This window comes from Ochotona curzoniae, unplaced genomic scaffold (genome assembly GCF_017591425.1).
Source record: "Ochotona curzoniae isolate NIBS_2020 unplaced genomic scaffold, NIBS_Ocur_1.0 scaffold_3223, whole genome shotgun sequence".
Classification (NCBI taxonomy): Eukaryota; Metazoa; Chordata; class Mammalia; order Lagomorpha; family Ochotonidae; genus Ochotona; species Ochotona curzoniae.
The window spans coordinates 4,496,238-4,509,171 of NW_024467108.1; the positions used below are offsets into that span (position 1 = coordinate 4,496,238).

The following is a 12,934-nucleotide window of genomic DNA, read 5'->3' on the forward strand; positions in this document are numbered from 1 at the left end:
GAGTAAAAGTTCAGTTCATTTAAAATGTCACTGAGTAACATTAAACTAGGAATTTTTTTTTTTTAATTTTATTGTTGTTTACATTGTATTATGTGGTGCAGTTTTATAGGCGCGGAATTTTGAACGTAGTTCTTCCTGGGGTCTTTTATCACAGATCACCTTCCAGACCACTATATCAGTACCACCGCCCCTTCCCTCCTTCTTATCTTCTGCAGCACGTGGTGTCACCAGACTTACTTGGTTCCGATTTTCTAACATGGAGCTTGTAGGCTTCAAGACAGCGAGGACTTTCTTTGTTGACTGCTCCTCTTAGCATGTGTTGCCTGATTTGGGAACCTTTGATAAGTATTTGTTAAATAAATGAGGACTACTTCAATGAAGAGTGCCATCATTTCTTAATGTGTTTTAGGATTGGAGAGTGGGGCAACAGCAGGACAGGGTGGTCCTTCCTATCATGTCCTGATAAGAAGTATTTTCTTGTTCCCTTTGCTTTAGAATTTATCTTCAGAGCACCGATCAAGCTAAGCAAACCTGGGGACCTTCGTGAGGAGTATGAAAACCTGAGAAAGGTATAATGTACAAAGTATCTTGATATTTATTTTCTTAAGTGTGTGCCACCTGGTGCAGGAGATGTACTCTTGGCACCTTGAATATTTGTCCATAAATCACATGTACTATTTTTGCTTGTCTTTAAGGATTCTTCTAACTTCACTTAGTAGATGTTAATCTTTCATCACTTTCACTAGGTTAAGTACTTCAGGGAAATGTAATGTAGGCCAGTAAGGGAATACTGAAATAATTTTCATAATTAGTTAATGTTTACCAGTGGGAAAGCTTTTAGTGGTGTCTGTATCATCTGGGGTTTTGTTTTCAAGTTAATTGTCTTGGAATCACCTACAGAATTAAGGCTTTAAGCAGCCTGGGAGTAAGTATGCTGCTGGCTTTGTTCCCCTGTTCTCCTTTAATTGATTAAGTAATCATTCTGCATGTGGATAAATTTTGTAAAGGTGAGTAAGTAATTCACTTAATCTGAACCAGGCATCATCACAAAAAAAACTGAGACAGGCTAATAACTCTTATGGCATATTCTAGTGAATGAAAAGTCAGTATTTAAAAAGGTTGTGTTGAAGACAGAGCAGTGCTTAATTACTGTTTATTATTTGACCTATTTTTTTGAAAGTTCTGTAGTATTCATTATAGAACCTTGGTTTTTTCTTTTTTAAGATTTTATTTATTTTTATTGAAAGGTAGATTTACAGAGAGAAGAAGAGGCACAGAGAAAGATTTTCTGTCTGCTGGTTCACTCCCCAAGGGACCGCAGTGGCCAAAGCTGAGCCAATTCAAAGCCAGGAGCCAGGAGCCTCTTCCGGGTCTCCCATGCAGGTGCAGGGACCCAAGGCTTTGGGCTGTCCTTGATTGCCTTCCCAGGCTACAATCAGGAAGCTGGATGGTGAAGTAGCCAGGACACAAACTGGTGCCCACATGGGATCCCAGCAAATGCAAGGCGAGGACTTCACCTGCTAGGTTATTGTGCTGGGTCCTCTTTATTATTTATTTATTTTTAAAAAACATTTATTTCTTTGGATGCCAGAGCAACAGTGAGAATGAGTGAGATCAAGTGAGAGAGTGCTAGCTTTTGTCTTCTAATTCATTCCTCAGATTGTTGCAATATCCAGGTCTGGGCCAAGGAAAAGCCTTGAGCCAGAACTTCATCTGTGTCTCCCATGTGACTGCACTTCCCAGGCACTTGGGCCATCATCCTCTGCCTGCCCAGGCTCATCTGGGAGCTGGATCAGAAGTGGAACAACCTGGATATGAACCCAGACTCTGATGGTGTTGCAAGTGGAGGCTTAATCATGACACCCCTACCTTCCTTTTAAACAAAAGTGCCTCTTTCACATTGATATTGTAAGGTTTTTGCTTGTTTTTCATTTTTCTGTTTTTTTAAGATATGTTTGTTTATTTTATAGGCAATTAGAGATAGAAAAAAATCTTTTATCTTCTGGTATACTCCATTTAGTTACTAAATGGCCACAAAGATTGGGCTGTGCCAAGATGAATCCAGGAACTCCATCCAGGTTGCCTATGTGGCTGGCATGGGCACAAGTACTTGGACTATAACCCGCTCCCTCCCAGGCACATCAGCAGGGAGCTGGATTGCATGCTTCACTTCTGGGACTTGAGCCAGATCTCCAGTTGGGAATGTTAAGGTTATGCTGTTGCCTGCAATGCTGGCCACAAGGTTTCATTTCTTTTTAAATCTCTTACAAAGGATTTTTTTGTATATGGGAAGGAATTACAATGATTTCAGTAACTCTTGAAATCTGATAGTATTAATCATTCACCTTCTTTTTTTCCAAGTCCTTTTGGGTATCAATTTTTTTTTGCATATCCACCTGAGTTTTATAATCAGCTTCCTATTTCCCTACAGTAGAAACCTGGGATTTTGATTTGGCTTGCATTGACTCTGTATTCATTCTGAGAAAATTGGCATCTTAATAGTATTGGGTGGTCAGCTCCATCAACATGGTTTATCTTTCTGTTTGTTTTTAAATTTCCCTGCCTTATGTTTTATGTTTTTTAGTTTTTAAATCCTTTGACAGGTTCTTTTTTTTTTTTTAAGATTTATTTTTATTATTTTTTTATTGGAGAGGTGGATATACAGAGAGGAGAGACAGAGAGGAAGATCTTCCTTCCGATGATTCACTCCCCAAGTGAGCGCAACGGGCCAATACTATGGTGATCCGAAGCCAGGAGCCTCTTCCGGGTCTCCCACACGGGTGCAGGTTCCCAAAGCTTTGGGCCGTCCTCGACTGCTTTCCCAGGCCACAGGCAGGGAGCTGGAAGGGAAGTGGGGCTGCCGGGATTAGAACCGGCGCCCATATGGGATCCCGGGCGTGCAAGGCGAGGACCTTTAACCACTTGCGCCACCGCGCCGGGCCCGACAGGTTCATTTTAAATATTTCTAAACTTTGATCTTAGTGTAAGTGCAATTTTTTACCTTTCATTTTCTAAGTAGTTCAAGTATATAGAAATGCAATTTGTATATTCTTTTCTACAACATTACTAAACTTTAAAAAAAATTAATTCTAGTAGCATTTTTGTGGACTTTGGTGGATTTTTCTCCAGGGAAGATCAAGTTGTCTTGAAGAAATGACTATTATTTAATTAGCGGACTCTACTGCTAGATTTCAGGACTTATTGTGATTCCACAGTCATGCACAGAGTCTGGCACGGGCACAGTGGAAAGTCATATAAACCAATGGAACAGAAATAATCCTGGAATAGACCCACTGATTTGTGATTTTTTTTTAGCCTGGGATGCTGCTACAATACCATAGACTAGGTGGCTGGTGAAGTAATTCTCTCTGCCATGTTGGAGACTGGGACATCCCAAATGAAGGCACTGGCAGGTCTGATGTCTGCTGACAGTGTTATCTCTGGTTAGCAGAGAGGACTGTCGGCTTACGTCCTCGGGTGGTGGAGCAGACAGAGAGGGAGGCAGGGAGGAAGCACGCTCCATGGTTTCTCTTCAGTCTCCACTTGCCCAGGTACTTGCTGTCAAAGCCTGGCCGGGAGAATTGTCCAATTTGCTCTGCCTGTATGGTACCAGATGTCCTCTGGAGGCCTCAATGAATTGGTTATCATGTCTCCTATGTGCATCTGGGTATGCTGTCCACTGCACAGGCTTCAACAACTGAGTAGACCCAGTTCTGACATAGCACTCCATGGTCAGATCACAAGTGCTGTGATTTTCCCTGGGTTGGAGTTTTGAGTCCTTGGTCCAGTTGCAGGGGTGAGAGGGAGGGAGCGGTCTCCAAAGAAGTCTCACCAGAGATGACCCCAGACCCGACTGCTGTGTGTGCCAGCTGGTGTAGAGTCTGTCTCAGTCATCACCCATGTCAGCCTATACACACACTGGTGGTTGCAGTTACATGGTCAGTCTGTCCCCAGCCCCATCTCGTACATAAACCCATGGATGGCTGTGGCTCAGCCCATCCCTGCCCACCATACAACCTCTAGCACATTAGTGGGGACTGCAGCCTAGCTGGGGTGACTCAATAACCCTGTCAGGTCTGCACTCAGCCCCGGTTCCTGTGCATGCTGATGTATGTGGTAGACTGGTCCAGTGCATCCCATATCCCACTTCGTTCTTGTGTACATCAATGGACATTAGAGCCTAGCTCAGCCTCACCAACCCCATTATCCAGCCCATACTAATGCTGGCAGGTGCCACTGCCTGTCAAGCCAGGCCCACCCCCAGTCCTGGTTCCCATGCTCACTGGTGGGAGCCCATCAGAGGGATGCCCACAGCTTCTTTACTGGGCCCACTCCCAGTGTCGGATTTTGCAGTTTCCAGGTGGTTCTGTGGTCTAGCCTGATAGGACTTGTCCCAGTCCCAACACCTGCTAGCCAGTTCTGAGACAAAGCTTGACCAGCCTGCACTTACTTTGGCTCATACATGCACCAGTGGATATGGTCACTTGGCCAAGTTTGGCTGTCCACCCAGCCTAGCTCACATGCAGGCCAGCAGGTTTTGTAGCCCTACCTGGCCTAGTCTCATCCAGTCCCAGCTCTTACACTCACCAGTGGGAGCAGTGGCCCAGCAGGAGAGTCTGTGCAGACCCCCATCAAACCTCCTCCCACCTAGTCTTGCGTGTGCTGGTGGGTGCTGTGGCCCAGTCTGGCATATCTTGCTTCACCGTGGCATTCACTGGCAGATGCTACAGCCTGGCTTGGCTCAGTCTGCCCATAATTTCAGCTCATGATGGCAGGTGCTGCCGCCTGGCCTAACCCAGCCAGCCCACAGTCCCGGCCCTAATTTGAACTGGCTGGTATTGCAACCTGGCTTGTTTTGCACCCCATCCTGGTTCTCACATCTGCCAATAGGTGTTGTGAACTGGCCCAGCCTGGCCCTGCTCCCAGACTTGGGCTGCATGTATGCCAGGGTTCTTGGCCTAGCTTGACTCAGCTACCTCTTGTCCTGTCAGGTACAGTGGCCTGGCCTACACCATACTCAGCTCTTGTGTGGCCCAGTGGGTACTGAGATCTAACGCAGCCTGTCCTACACTTACCCTGATTCCTGTGAGCACTAGTGGGTGCTGGAGCCTAGCCCAGTGTGGCACACCCCAGACTAAGTTCACACCCATGCCAGGGGATGCTGCAGCTGTGTTCAGCCTAGTTTGCTGCCACCATTCCTGTTCTCATGCTTACTAGTGGGAACAACAGCCAAGCAGGGGCATCCCCTTAGCTCCCCTACCAGGCCTGCTCTCAGCAACAGATCTTGTGCATGCCAGTGGTTGCTCTGATCCATCCTGGCATAACCTATCACTCAGCTTAGCCTTTGCCATTGGGTTCTGCAGCCTGGCCTGGCCTGCCCCCAGTCCCAGTTTTCGCTAGTGTATGCTAAGCCTGGCCCCATTTCCAGCTTTTATGCAAACCAGTAGGTGTGATGGCCCATACTCCATCCTGGCTCCTGTGCATACCAGTGTGCTAGTCTGGCCTAGCCCTGCCTGGTCTGTGCCCCCAGAGCCAACCCATGCACCTGCCAACAAGTGAAGCAGCTGACCAATACATAGCCAACTCACAGGCTCACAGGGCAAGCTACTGCCTATCGGGGAAGTTCCCCCCACCCCCCATTGTCCTAGCAGGGGCCACTCCCAGATCCAGATTTCATGTGTGCCAGTAGATGTTAGACCCTTACCTGGCACATTCTGCCCCCTAGTGTTGGCCTTTGTATGTGTTGGTGGATGTTGCAGCCCGGAATGTCCCATACCCAATTCTTGGGTGTGTCTGCAAGTGCTGTAGCTTGGACCAGCCCAGTCTGTTCCCAACTCTAGTGTTGGTGAGTTCCATGGTCATGCCTAAATCAGCCCATCACCACTCCTAGCCCTCAAGCAAATCAGCAGGTATTTCAGTCCCACAGGGGTGAGCCCACAAATACCCTACAGAATCTGCTCCTTGACCCAGTTCTCTCATGAGCTGGTCAGTTTCATGGCCTAACCTGACATAGTTCACCTCCTGCCCCAACATTCACTGGTGGGTACTATGGTCAAGCCCTGTCAGGCAGGTTCACCAACCATAGCTTTTGTGTGTTGCATTAGGTGGTGATTGATGCCAGTTAGCCCATCTCAGGTCTCCCACGTGGGTGAGTGCACTGTTTGGCTCTGAAAGACCTACCAGGTTCACTCCTCCAAACCAGCCCCCTCAGCCCCTTCATTCCTCTGCAAGTGCAGTAGCCTGGTTGATGGAGGTCCCACAGAAGTCCCCCCCTGTCATATTCTCTGTCAGCAGTTCTCCCTCCCACACATCTCCAAACCCACTTCCCCGAGCAATCCACAGCCCCCCATGCCCATCTGAGCACACAGATCCCTAAGCCCAGTCATCTGGTAGTGTGTCGTATTGACACAGGGCCCTGCCCACCTGCACGGGACCCGTGCAAGCTCAGGCACGGGTCCCTAGATCCTGTCTACCAGTGTACTGGTGTCTTCACATATCTTAAAAAAAAAAAAAAAAAAGCTATGCTGGCACACTGGTATAGTTAGCACCAATTTGGCATTAACCAGTCCTAGAATGTCCACCAGCTATTAGCTGCTTCTCTCCTAGCAGTACTTGCCCTAGGTACAAGGCAACCTGGGCAGTTGGCCTACAGCTGAGGCCTGCCTTTCTCTCTCTCTCTCTCTCTCTCTTTCTCTCTCTCTCTCTCTCGTAGATTTAACAACTAGGTAAGAAAACCAGTCTTGGAACTGCCATGTGGCTGTTTGTAGTAATAGACTGTAGAGTAAAAGATATATTTAGGTCCAAAGTTACTTAAAGTTTTACCATTTCTTTGTGATTTGTGTTTTCAGCTCAGAGAAGAAAAATTACAGGAGGAAAAAACCTCTGAAGATCAAATCTACAAGCCGTTACCAGAGGCTGCCGAAGCAGGGAAAAAGAAAATGGAAGAACAGAGGAAAAGGGATGAGTCCTCAGTCCCGAAAGCAAATCGAGAACATGTAAGTTGCTCACCTGTTAGCATCAGTAATTAGCCCAATCAGCACAGACCCGGAATGCGTGTTGATCATGTGGCTTAGGAATAGTGAAGAACTTAACATCCAGATGAGAGCTGTGCAAAGGGACAGTGAAGCTTGTGAAAAGATTGAGGGAACATATTTGTGGGGGGCAGGGGAAGGTGAGAGGAAAACTCTTGTTTCATAGACTACTTGTGATGAGTTTTAATTTATGTATTATGTCCTTCTGGCTTATTTGATGTTTTAAGTTGTGTATATCTGATATCCTCATCTGGGTTTCTTTAAAGCTTCTATTTTATTCTCCTTGGTCATTGCTGTAAGCAGAGAAGTGCTAGCTAGATATGAGTAGATCCGCAGTATTAGGTATGTAATCTAAACTTGATAAAATCTGACTTCTACTAGATCCAAAAAACTTGTCTGAGTTTTCTTCATTACCTATTTACTAAATGAATTACTGGGAAAGGGTGAAGCTTGTGTATTTAACTTAAGGAAATGTTTTTGGAGGCTCCACTAATTCTCAAATGTATAATTATAATTGAATTTCACCTATTATTGCTGTTTGTACTCATCCTATCTTAAAGTCTTATCTTTTAAAAATGTTTTGTGACCCAGGCTTGTTGTTTTCCTGGTCATCTTTCTGATTAGTTGGGGTTAATAAAGCTTTGCCCCATAAACACAGGTACTATAGCAAAATAGAAAAAAAAAAATAATAAAAACCAGCCATCTACCTCTTAGGTAAGTCCCAGGAGTTCAGCCACCAACTCTGGCCAGGTTACTTAATTTCTCTGTGCTACTGGTTTAATTTTTTTGTTTTGTTTTGTTTTGCAAATATATCTTTCCTTACCTGCAAAAATTGAAGCAAGGAAGCTCTTTGGGTTTAGTGAATTTGCTAACTGCCACACATGTGTGGAGGCTTCTCAGTCCAGTTGCAATAATAACAGCAGTACTTGTTATTATTTGCTTATTATTCAAAGTAGCCACTTGGCAGTTTAACAAGCATGAGGACTTGCATGCTCCTAATGCTCTAAATATTACCTCACAGAAGGCAGAAGGCTGTTGCTGGAGAGGACCAGCTTGGCTGGCTCCCTGTGCCGTGGTCTCCTGCTCTTCCTGACCTGGCCAGACCAGGGTTCCACCCTAACTGACCTCTACTGTTAGTTTATGTCAAGATTAGGAAATTACTCTGGCTGTTTGTTTGTTTTGCTATTTTTTGAAAGGAAATCAAGTGCATCATTCTCATTTTTGTCTCAACAAAAGTATGCATTGTAATATTCATTTACTGGTTGTAGCCAATTTCTACAATTCGCTGATATAAAACATACTGAATATAATCTAAGAACACTTCAAAATTTAGATTTTTAAAATTTTTTTAAAGACTATTATTTCTTAAAGTTTTTACAAGACTTATGTGAGAGGCAGAAAGACAAAGAGAAGGAGAGTGCTCACTGGGCTGGGATAGGCCTGGCTGCCTTGGGCTGGGCTGGGCTCAAGGCTGGAGCCAGTACAATCAAGGTCTCCCCCATGGGTGGCAGTGGTTCAATTACTTGAGCCCTCACTGCTTCTTCCCAACATCTGTGTTAACATAAAACTGGAGTCAGGCACCAGAGCTGTCTATCAAACCCAGCATTGCTGTGTGGTACATGAATGTCTTAACTGCAAGGCTAAATGCTTGCCTCTTTTTCAGAATTTTAAATGACTGCATCCTTAGAATATGTCCTAAAGTTTCTGGTTTGAGCAAATAAATAAATGAATAGATAAATAAAAATAAGAAAGAAAGAAAAGAAAAATCCATTTGGTTGGCTAAAGCTCCATTAAGCTGGGACCCAGGAGCTGGAGTTGAAAATCAAACCCAGGGGCCCGGCGTGGTGGCGCAAGTGGTTAAGGTCCTCGCCTTGCACGCCCGGGATCCCATATGGGCGCCGGTTCTAATCCCGGCAGCCCCGCTTCCCTTCCAGCTCCCCGCCTGTGGCCCGGGAAAGCAGGACAGCCCAAAGCTTTGGGACCCTGCACCCGTGTGGGAGACCCGGAAGAGGCTCCTGGCTTCAGTTCGGCATAGCATCGGCCATTGCGCTCACTTGGGGAGTGAATCACCGGATGGAAGATCTTCCTCTCTGTCTCTCCTCTCTGTATATCCGCCTTTCCAATGAAAAAAAATAATAAAAATAAATCTTTAAAAAAAAAAAGAAAGAAAATCAAACCCAGGCACTCTGGATTTGGGTATGGAAATCTTAACCACCTATTCTTCCACAATGTTTTCAAGTACCTTCATAATATATGCACTATACTAGTATATTGTTTTCCTTTTCAAAAAATGCAACCTAATGTGCTTACTCTTTTTCACCTGTTTTATCGTTAGCTTTCTAGTTAAGAATCCACACTATTATGTAGAAGTTCGCCTACTATTCTTGACTGTAGAAAATATTGAATTTAATTAGTATCCTGTTAATATTTTGCTAACATAAATACCAGTGTGAAGAATTCCACTTGTCCTGTCAGTTCCTGAGTGTAAATGGCAGTGTCAGAGGTAGTATCCTTTGTAGTAGTTAGGGTATTTCTGACTCAGCTACTCCCCAGCAATCCCAGAGAGCACTAGGACCAGCTCCTTCGCACCTTACCTGATTTTTTTTTTTAAGGTATGGCAGTCTTAGGTGCAACTTTCTCATATATGCACATTTTGTGTCAATTTAGGAGTCTAGTTCTATAGGCTGTTTTCTTTTATCAAGGCAAAGGATAAGAAGTCAATGTTTTCCTGTCTTACAAAATTGAGAAGAATATATCCTATGAAATTTGATCATGTGTTAACACTGTTGAAGTTTCTCCAGTGAATATTTTGTACAATAGGGTTCTCCAAAGAGCAGTGCCATACAAAACTGACAGGCGTCCCTGAAGCTGGAACCTCTCAGAGGCCAGCTGTCGGGAAGGGTAGGCTATTATATGTGTATGACCCGTCAGGCTAGAGGGTAGCAGAGTCCAGGGAATGGAGGAACACTCACCACTGACCCTGATGATGTCTTGCTCATCTGTATCTACAGCTTTGATAGTCATTTGATTATTAGATATCTTGTTAATTATTAGATGATGAGGCATTTATTGCTTTCCTAACATCTGTGACATTGAGAATTTGATTTGAAAGATGGCTCTTGCTCTCACAGAGCTTAGTGTGTAAAGCAGAACATAGGAAGCTACAGTCCAACATCATTAATTTCCACCTGTCTGAAAGTAAGAAGACTCTCACACTGAAATACCTCTCACCAGGCAAAACCTCACTAAATGTTCTAACTAGAAGGCATAGATATGTAAAATATACTTATAAATGTAAATTGAAAAACTTAGGGACTACAAGGCGAAATGAAGATCAGTGAAGGGGCAAACTGATTCTTGTGGTACTTGGAAGACTTTCCAGAGAAAATGATATTTAAGATGACCTTGAAAGGTGCTAGGCAGAGAATGCACCTAGGGGTTGTAGGCCAAGGGGACAGTCCTGGAAGGACAGTGGCACATGTACAGAGTAAGAAGTAGCTGAGTTGTACTTGAATCTGAGGAGTTCCAGTGTGGGAACGGATGGGAAGAATGCTCTGAAGGAAGGTTGGAGCTAGTTTGTGAAGGTTTTTGCATCATTCCAAGGTGTTTATTTAGTTGTCATTCCAAAGTCACCCACAGGTAAGCAAGGTAGAGCTATAGGATTTTATTTGTGTGCTGGAAAGATAATTCTTGGTATGAAGAGTATTGAGTGAAGAAAATCTGAAGCGAATGAGAGCAGTAGGCAGACTGTTGAAATAAGCAGAAGATGGTGAGTGGCAGTGGAAAAAGTCACCTGAGAGACATTTTCCAAGTAGAGTGGACATAGTGTAGAGGCTGTTTTGGAGGCTGATGCTCTGAATTTACCACAAATCTTACATGTTCATTAACTCTAATCCCAGGCTAATTCCTCTGAGCCTCAGTTTTCCATATGTCACAGGAAATTTCTGCTTTTAATGGAACTGACATAAAGAATGAATTAATTAAAATACTTAAAGTGCCCCCTTACTGCCATCCATGTGACTTACTGTGACTTAGAATTTAGTCCTAGATGGCATCGAGGTTCTCTGGTTGGTGGCAAGGCTTAGCAATTGGCAGGTGCGACTGGAGCAAAGAGATGAGATTTACAGCCATCGGGAACCCCGTCCGGGGTAAACCCGGTGGGACTCCCACATGGACCATGCTGTCTCCCTTGTCTCCCCACCAGTGTCCTGCACGTCTCTCAGACTCTGAGAATGAAGAACCTTCTCAAGGCCAGATGACGCAGACTCACCGCTCAGCGTTTGTTTCCAAGAACAATTCCTACTCCTTAGCTTTCCTGACTGGGTAAGAGACCTGATCCTGAATTCAGTCAGGATTCTTTCATGGGGGCGGGAGGAGGGTGGGGTTAAATGAAAGAGCCTCAGGGAATAAAGATATTTGTTGTAGCTACTTTTGGGGACAGGAGGCAGGTGGGAGACTGGAAAAAAAGACAAGAACTGACTTTTTCTTTTTAATTTTGTTTTTGATGATGTTTGCATAGTTGAGAAGGATGCATGCCATGTGAACTGCTGATCAGGGTGGGAAGAGTTAAGGAGTAGGGGAAGGTACATGAGACAGTTGTTTCCAATTTTCTTTTTCTTCTTCCTGTATCAGGGGGAAGCAGTGAGAGAAAGGGAGAAGGCCACACCATTATCCTAACCGCACCAGGGAACTGATTTTCAGATATGGTCTAGAGAAAATGGCTGACCTGAATTTCTGAGGAAAGTGAGATGTACCTGTTCCTGACATCCCCAGAAACTTCAAGACCTTTATCAGAACCTCTTGGCTGTTTAGACTTTAGAGGCTCTGTGGAGGCAGGAAGGGAGCAACTGAATGATTGCCAGATGCTGGAGGGAGTAAGGAAGGCCTAGATGGCAGGCGGAAAGGATGGGGAGATGGGAGGAGCAGAAAAGAGGGAGTGGAGGATGGGGAGGGGAAGGAAGGAAGGAATCATGGCATCACTTACTCATTCACTCTGCACAAGTTTTGGAAACAGCTACTACATGCCATGCCCCTGTTTCTGCACAGAGCTACAAAGACAGTCTGTTCCTTGTGTATCTTGTTTAAAGCTGCTGTGACTTCCCTGTATCCCCAGCGTTCAGCACCATCTTCCCACGAGCACAGGTGTCAGCGCTCTCGTTTTTATTCTTGCTGCCTTTAGGGACACACCACCTAGACCCTTTCTACCCTCAAGGAATTTCCTGTCATTCCTAAATAAGTTATAAAGCAGCTTGGAATTTCAGAAAATGCTGCCTGTTGTGACCCCTGATACCAGTCTGTTTCTGAAGCCTTTTTCTGTGTATTATTTTAAAAAGTATTTCTTGTGATTATATGTATAAAAATTATGTAAATGTATAAAAGTATTTATTCTTTTTGTTGGAAAGGCAGATTTACAAAGAGAAAGGAAGACAGAAAGATCTTCCATCTGCTAGTTCACTCCCCAAATGGCTGCAATGGCCAAGCTGAGCCAATCTGAAGCTAGGAGCCAAGAGTTTCTTCAAGGTCTCCCACATGGATGCTGGGTCCCAAGGCTTTGGATCATCCTCCATTTCTTTCCCATGCCACAGGCAGGGAGCTGAAGGGGAAGTGGAACAGACAGGACATGAACTGGCACTCATATGGCACATGGAAGGCAAGAGGAAGATTAGCAGGATTAGACGATTGTACCATTGCACTGGACCCTCCGTGTAGTCTCTTGAAGTAGTTTGGTTGTCTTCTGCTATTCGCTAAATCTTCCTTGCCCTTAAACACCTGTCTTTTTGAGTGTGTTGGTGGCTCCTGTTCCAGGCAGACCCTTATAGAACCTTTACCCACACACTGACCTCTGTTGAATGGCCATTGGACTGGAGCAGCTTGGCCATCAAGGTCTATTGTCCTTTCCATTT

At 44.7% G+C, this 12,934-nt stretch overlaps 1 protein-coding gene across 1 annotated transcript in view; it reads left to right on the forward strand.

The window, feature by feature from the left end:
- Nucleotides 1-12,934, forward strand: part of RNF169 (ring finger protein 169) — a 56,119-nt gene that overhangs the window by 30,908 nt on the left and 12,277 nt on the right. Inside the window, exons 2-4 of the mRNA XM_040964260.1 lie at nucleotides 496-569; nucleotides 6,849-6,995; nucleotides 11,236-11,354. Coding sequence (XP_040820194.1) covers nucleotides 496-569; nucleotides 6,849-6,995; nucleotides 11,236-11,354 — 340 coding nt within the window. The remainder of the gene's footprint in view (nucleotides 1-495; nucleotides 570-6,848; nucleotides 6,996-11,235; nucleotides 11,355-12,934) is intronic.